This window comes from Malurus melanocephalus, unplaced genomic scaffold, assembly GCF_030028575.1.
Source record: "Malurus melanocephalus ecotype Western Australia unplaced genomic scaffold, MMel_1.1 scaffold_448, whole genome shotgun sequence".
Taxonomy (NCBI): Eukaryota; Metazoa; Chordata; class Aves; order Passeriformes; family Maluridae; genus Malurus; species Malurus melanocephalus.
Window position 1 is genome coordinate 284,303 of NW_026623680.1, and position 7,180 is coordinate 291,482.

At 39.5% G+C, this 7,180-nt stretch overlaps 1 protein-coding gene across 1 annotated transcript in view; it reads right to left on the reverse strand.

Annotated features, from left to right (window-relative positions):
- SYTL5 (synaptotagmin like 5) overlaps positions 1–7,180 on the reverse strand; it is a 45,725-nt gene that overhangs the window by 36,335 nt on the left and 2,210 nt on the right. The window contains exon 2 of the mRNA XM_057380348.1: positions 9–180. Within this exon, the coding sequence (XP_057236331.1) occupies positions 9–180 (172 nt within the window). The remainder of the gene's footprint in view (positions 1–8; positions 181–7,180) is intronic.

Consider the following 7,180-nt stretch of genomic DNA (forward strand, 5'->3'; position numbering starts at 1 on the left):
TCAGCCGCCGCCACGCGGCACGAGCTGCACACCCGCAGTTGGCAGCTCTGGCACAGCTCCCCTCGGTCAAAGATCAAGCCCAGGCTTTTCTGGCAGCGGACACAGACCCTGCTGTTGTCCTGTTCACAGTGACGGCTTCCGCCTTTCCGTCTCACTTCCAAAAGCTCGTTTTTCAATTTCCTAGAGGTAAAAAAAATCTTTCAATTTGGAGATTCAACTCAACGATCTGCAAGAACTTTTTAACAGATTTTGTGCTAAAAGTACAAGACATGAATAAATACTTTTTTTTTTGTTATATTTGCTGTATTTCTTGACACACACACAAGGAATAAATCTATCCTCCAGCTGTCAGACATGCAGTCGAGAGGAAAATCTGGTAGATCAGTATAAGTAACTGCAGATAGCTGAACAGTCCTGGACAGCTGAGAAACCATCTTTGCTCATCCCTCATCAATAATTCAAGTCATGCTGAGCTCAAGTTGACAGCAGCTCAGAACTGAGACTATCCAGTGCATCCACAGAAGGAACAGAAGAAAATCCTTCCTGCAATTAATAAGCATTTAATAATAAGTCAGTGTAGTTGGTTAGGAGCACATATGCAATTGTGAACCAGTTATTCCAAGCCTTAAAAGAGCCCAAACCAAAATATTGGAATAGAWAATGATGTTATGCTGTGATGCCATAATCAAAGTAAAAAAGGAGAATAATGGTTTAAACAGTGTTGACTGTCAGTTCTCACCAGTTCTTCCACTGAGTCTCCAGAATAAAAAACATTGGTGTTTAGGACCTAATTTTAAAGTCTGCAGTTCCAATTGCACATGAGTTGGGTCCTTAACAAGAAAATCACAATGAGATGCCACTTAGCTCAGTGACTACTGCCAAGTTTTCTCAGTTTTATACATCTAGGTATTGCTGTGTCTCCATTACCCCACCTTTCCCTGTGCTTTCTTTTGTGCCCACCATCAGCCAGGAGCCCCCAAAGTCCCTCAGCATGAAGTGCACCAGCTCACTGAAATTACAATCTCTGCACACACATAGATGCTTTAAGGGGGATTTTAAAAACCAGCTACCAGCTTCACCTAAAGATCAGTAAAAAGGTGTCAGAGGAAAAACACCCCGAAGATAAAAGCAATAAAACATTTCAGGTTGCAGCCCAGTGAAGGAGGCCAGGAACATTTCTTTGGCCACCAGGGAGTCAGCTCTGACAGATTTAGATTATTTGTGGATACACTACCTTGCTAAAAGGTTGGCCAGCATTTTGCTTCCCACTGGGATCCCATGAGGAGCAGCTGCTCTGAACCACCTGACCTGTGGATGATCCACTCTGACAGCTTTAGAAAAAGGTAATTTCCAACCCCTCCAGGCAACAACTGCAGATCCCAGTCAAGGGTTTTCCTCTGCTGGCCTCTATCCAGAACTGATTTTCTCATCCAGCTTCACACCCTTCTCCCACATCCAATCCAAACAGCCTTTCTCTCGTGCCAGAGTCTTCAAAAGTCTGTCCAGGCTTCATGAGCCTCCTTGGTACTTCACTGACTGTTCTTGCAGTTTATTGATTGCATCTCACATCCCACTGCTTCCTCCAGAGATGCATTTTGCTCCAGGCAAACGTGTCCATTTCCTTCTGTCAGTCAGCCAGCTCCAGATGCAGATGGTGACTTGTGCTCCAAAAACTGCCAGCGGCGCTGAGTGCTGCCACTGTGCACATGGACGAGAGATGATCTCTGTTCTTCCCTTGGGTCTGCCCTCAAACCTCCAAAGAGAACCCATCTGCTTCTTCTGGACTGAGAACCAAAGGCCACCCCACCACCTCCCACTGCCAGAATGCTCCTGACCTGAACATTTTTTAGGAGACACCACATCTGTCCACTTGAAGAACAAACTCACCTTCAGGCGCTTGTGAAGACATTTATTTATCACCGAGGTTGTGGCCACTCACATCCCACTGAACAGCAAACAACACTCACAAATGCTTCATCCCTTACTGTCACCCCTCTAGCAGTGTGAATATGTCAGAGACAAAGTTCTGTGCTGCATGGCCACTTCAAGTACCAGCTGACCTCAGGGAAATTTGTTGAGATTGATTGTGCTTTCACACATTGAAAGGCATGGCAGCACTTCCAGGTTCAAATTTCCCTTGCCCTGGACTTGTGCAACGATCTCAGGAGCTGGGATTCCTGAAGAGCTGTCTGACCTGTAAGGGCTGAGGGTGAAAAAGCATTGTGCACATTGGGTGTTCCCCATGCTTGTCACTGATCCTCTGTTCCATCCAGCAGCACAAACACTTTTCCTGGCCTTCCTTTAGTCTCCATTTTCTCAATTACAATGTTCTCCTGTTAATCTCACCTGATTTCTTTGCCAACCTGGACCACCACTTCTTTGTCTGATCATTGGTCATTCTCTCCCTACCTCATCTTTTTCATGGTCTCCTGTCAAAACTGTGAATTTTCATCCAGCAGAACTACYAACCAGCTTTCAGCAGAGAGTCTTTTAGAGACAACTGTATTTTCACTTTTTATTCAGGTTTGCAAAGATTTGGTCAATCACATACCAAAGAACTAAAGAGGCACAAATAATTCAGTTCCAGTKTCTTTTGGAATTTGAGCATCTGCATGCAAACCAAGCACCTCACCCTTACCAAAGTATCAGAGTAATCCAGAATATTGTTAAACCCCAAATCTCAAAGCGGTTAGAATACTAAGAACTAGTAAAAGGATCATTTTTTTTTTCATAACAGATTTCTTTCGAGCAGTCAATTTTTACTTGAAAAAAATCAAATTAATCATGACCCATCACATTTCAGGAACTTGRCAGGCAGTTGATGGCAGATTGGCATTTTCCATCTTTTTGGCAATTATCACTGTGTCCTATGGACTGCATCCATGTGTCTAATGGTGAAASAAAGCCTCCACTGCACTCCTTCAGCCTTCTCCTTCCCCACTGCAACTTTCAGGCCCTATTGTGCTTAGTTAGAAGTATTTTTGGGAAAAAATCTGTTTTAAATAGTTTGAATTTAAAATTAGGAAATGTCTATCAGGCCAAACCAATAAACAGCAATTTTTTCAAGAAAAAAACCTTGCTTAGAGATCAGCATGTTGAAAAACTTATCAATATTCTTTGACATTAAAAAGGTGTTATTCCTACTATCCAGTAGTGTTGATTGCAACAGAATTTCCCATTGCTTATGTGATACACAATCTAAAATKCTTATCAGGTGATAGCTGGTCTGCAAACAGCATGAATTCTGAGAAGYGTTTGTTTTCTTATTTTTGAACATAAATTGCCTGTGATGACTTCCAGGGAGAGAAAATGAATCAACCCAGAGTTTCTCCACTCAATTAAACAAATAAAATAGAAAAATTATAGCAAGCAAAGAGTGCAYGGACAGATACACTGGGTATGAACTTTCATTTGAAATTCCCTACATTATTTGTKGAGCTGAATGACTGATTGACTGCAACAAATATATTCACATCTTAAGAAAATAAAAMATGAACTGACTCAAGGAAGAGCAGGAGGAGGTGGGTGAGTCATCTGAAAAAATCCATCATCGGAACAGCCCCTAAACAAGTCCAGCTGAGCTGCACTGGTTGCCCAGAATTGAAAAGGGATGACAAGGGCAGCCTGTAACTGCACTGATTTACCAGCACATTTATCTCCCAGGGCAGGAAGCAGCTGCATCATAAACACCCAATTTCCTACTGCCAGTCTAACGTTTGCACTCTCAGTAGTTTTAAAGGAATACATTTAAACATGGAGTTAGACATTTTTAATCRCAAGTATTAAACAAGAATTAATCTTTATCAATCTTCTCCTGGTAATATGAAAGARAAAATAAAACCCAGCAGAAGGCAATTTAATAAGCTTCTGGCAAAAAAGAATCCTATCATCCACTGAAGTTTCTAAACCTTCTATTATAAAGGCTGTTTGATAAAAGATGGCTATTAAAAATAGATTTGATTCTGCCAAGGATAACATAATTTTTCTAAACTATGAATTTATATTAAGATCCTTCTACTGCCTGAGAAAATATGTTAAGCACATTGGAGAAGAATTGTGTTGTAACCAGTATTCCAGGTAATATTGAGCCACTTAATCTGAGCCTCCCCAAATGTGGCCTAAAAGGGCCATATAAAATAACACAGCAGGAAAYAAAACAAAACAAAACCCCCCAACCAAATAAACCAACTCCAGAATTCACAGCTCTTGGCACAGTTGCCCACCAGAATCCCTAAAAAAGGCAGGTTCTTTCCTCCTGATGCTGAAAGCTATGAGGAAAAAATGCTTCACCATGGAGCTTCCAGAGATTATATATTCTCAAATCYCCATAATGCAGCAAAGAGGAAGCAATGAGAAGCCTTATCTGATCCATTTTTATTAAAAGTAAGCTTTACCCTAGAGAAAGTAAGCATTTTGTCCCCCAAAAGTAAAATAGCTCTACTGCTCCAAGAGGCAAGACATTCACTGGCCAAGCCATTTACTTAAACGAATGCCATAATTTCTTTTAACTCTGTAAGCATTACCCACTTGTTTTAAGTTAGGTAACCTTTTCTTTTAATATCAAACTGGTTTGGATGTTTATTTTCCATTTCAGTAGGATTTTAGAAAACTTTTTATTTTGAATTTTTTTCTACCTCATCTCCTCTCAATTTTTTTTTTTTAACAAATACTGTCAAATGCAATAACATACATAATTGTTGAGTTTGATTTTCTAATTTCTCCTGGATCTTCCTGCTCCCCATTTCAAACCCCTTTTTCCTCCAAAGACATAGAGCAGCATMATCTAAGTATACCTGATTTTATTTTGCCATTCTAATTTTCCAGAGTTCAAAAAGTTGTAAAAAATTGAATTAAAAATAAAAAAGGGCAACCCTCCCACTTCCTCAGTCAACTATAATTAAAGACTTCAGCAGAAAAAAAAAATTAATTGCTCTTGCACAGATGAATAGAAACATCCTTCTGAATCTCTGCAGCTGCTAACTGGGACACTGGAGAATTTTCTGTGCAGGCACTGGCATCAACATACTTCTGGAGTATGAGGAAGAAAGGCAATTTCCTTTCCAGACTGATTCTCAGTACCTTCTTCAAATTCAGCCAGATTCCCTGCACTGTCTGACACAGYATGCAGAAAATAACAGTAAATATTGCTGAGAATTCACAAAAAGAATTGGGCAATTGCCAACTTCCACTGAGATCTCCTTGCATTGTAGAATATAAGTACCGGAAATATTTTTTTTACTCATTTGATAAGCACAGATTTTCACATTTTGTTTATTGCAACAAATCAACGTGATAAAAATTGTGCTAAGAACACCCAGGTATGGAGGTGCATTGGTGACAACACAGGGAAACAAAGAAAGAATGAATTTGCARTGGAAAAGAGATGTGGCATAAGAAATGGCAGAACAGAGCTCAGTGAAGAGAAGGAAAGGAGGCAAGGAAAATGAAATTACCCTGGATACCACAATGATGACAAACTTCCTCAAATGAACGTTTTTCTGGTTTACCCCCTCATTCTCTCAAATAAAAATGATTACTACTATTAAAAAAACAAAACCAAGATGAGGCAAAACAATCCAAAATAACTCCCCTGTTGGTTTCTTACTGGTCTTCAATAAAACAGATTGCACCCAGAGTTTGAGAAGTGGTTACCATCAGAATTTCTTTCACCACTGGAGTATCATGGTTCTCAAACACAGGACAGCAAAACAGGCACCTCTGCCCTTACAGTCCTGCAGTAGTAACTGCTCTTGATGGAAAAGTGTCTGATTTAAATGAAAACAAGGTGTTAAACTGTGTTAAATTCATGCCACAAATGACTGATCTGCCAGGCAGTGACTTTGCACCTTCCCCTGCAGGTGCAGATGGCCAAAGTGTTTTAACACGAGGGCTCTCTCCTTCAAACATTTACAGGCAGTTTTACAGAAACACAGATCATCCACCACACCAAAAATGTTATCCTGCAACCCTTTTGTGTTTATAAACAACCCCAGTTATATTCAGCAGATAAGTCACTTCCCATTCCCAGTCCTCAAACTTCTTTTATTCTACACATGCAGCTACCACCTGGTGGTATCCATGCTAGCAATTTCTCCTCTATTAAAATGAAGTTAATACCCTGAATTGTTTCCATKGGTCTCTTTGGACTGATGAGGAGATGCCCTTTTAGTTAAAAGAAAAGACAGGAATGCTGACTTTCCTTGTCAGTAGAGATCTGGGGCTGGTGCAATTCTTACACAACTTCTGGCAACCTAAATGCTGAGGGAGAGGTTCAAGCAAAATCCATTAAGACTTTTTCCTTAGAAGGAATTGGCAAGTTCCTTCTTTGCTTTCTCAACACAGCAGAGTATTATTACTCTGATATCTCCTCTAAAAGCATTAATAGCTTTAGAAATAAACTTTATATTTTAAACCCTAAGATAATAGTTAAGGAAAGAATTAATAATTTTACTCCAATAATCTTGGCAATTGAAAAACTGATGGTAAGTCAACTTACAGACATCAAAAGCATCAAAAAGCAATGTTTTGAGTTGAATACAAAAGGCCTTTTAAAGTTACAATGGCTTTTGAAAAGCAACAGGAACAGAAAAAAAACAATTATCAAGACAGATTCAGAAAGAGTGGAACAGGGTAATAAAAATCCTTCAGTACAAGGTACAAGCAAGCATCTTCCCAGAGTGGAAAATGCCTCGAAAATCAGTACAAAGGGACTTGCTCTTTTGCAAAGTACTTCAATAAAATAAATAACAGATTGTACCAAATGGAATTCTAAAGACAACAAGTGTTCCTCCGAAGTATGCTTATAAGTCGTGATTATATATTCGTGCCAAGTTGTATGGAGAAAGAAAAATTAAAAAGTCTCCTAGGAAGCAGTTAAACATGCAATTCTTTATAGATTTTATATCCTGGAAATCTTTTAYAGAATTCACTGTTATCAGGCGAAGTGTGCTCTAGTGACAATGAATCTGAAGCCAATTGGCTCATACACAGGTGCTAGAAGTGTGCAAAAGCACCACATTGCATCATTAATTATTATAATTGGCATTATAGTTCGGATTCATTTCATTTTCAGCATTTTCTTAGGGTGCTTTTTCCATTTTTACCAAACCACTGATAAGCCAATACCATCTACAACTGCACTGAGCTGTACACTCCACAGATGCTTCAAATTCCCAGACTC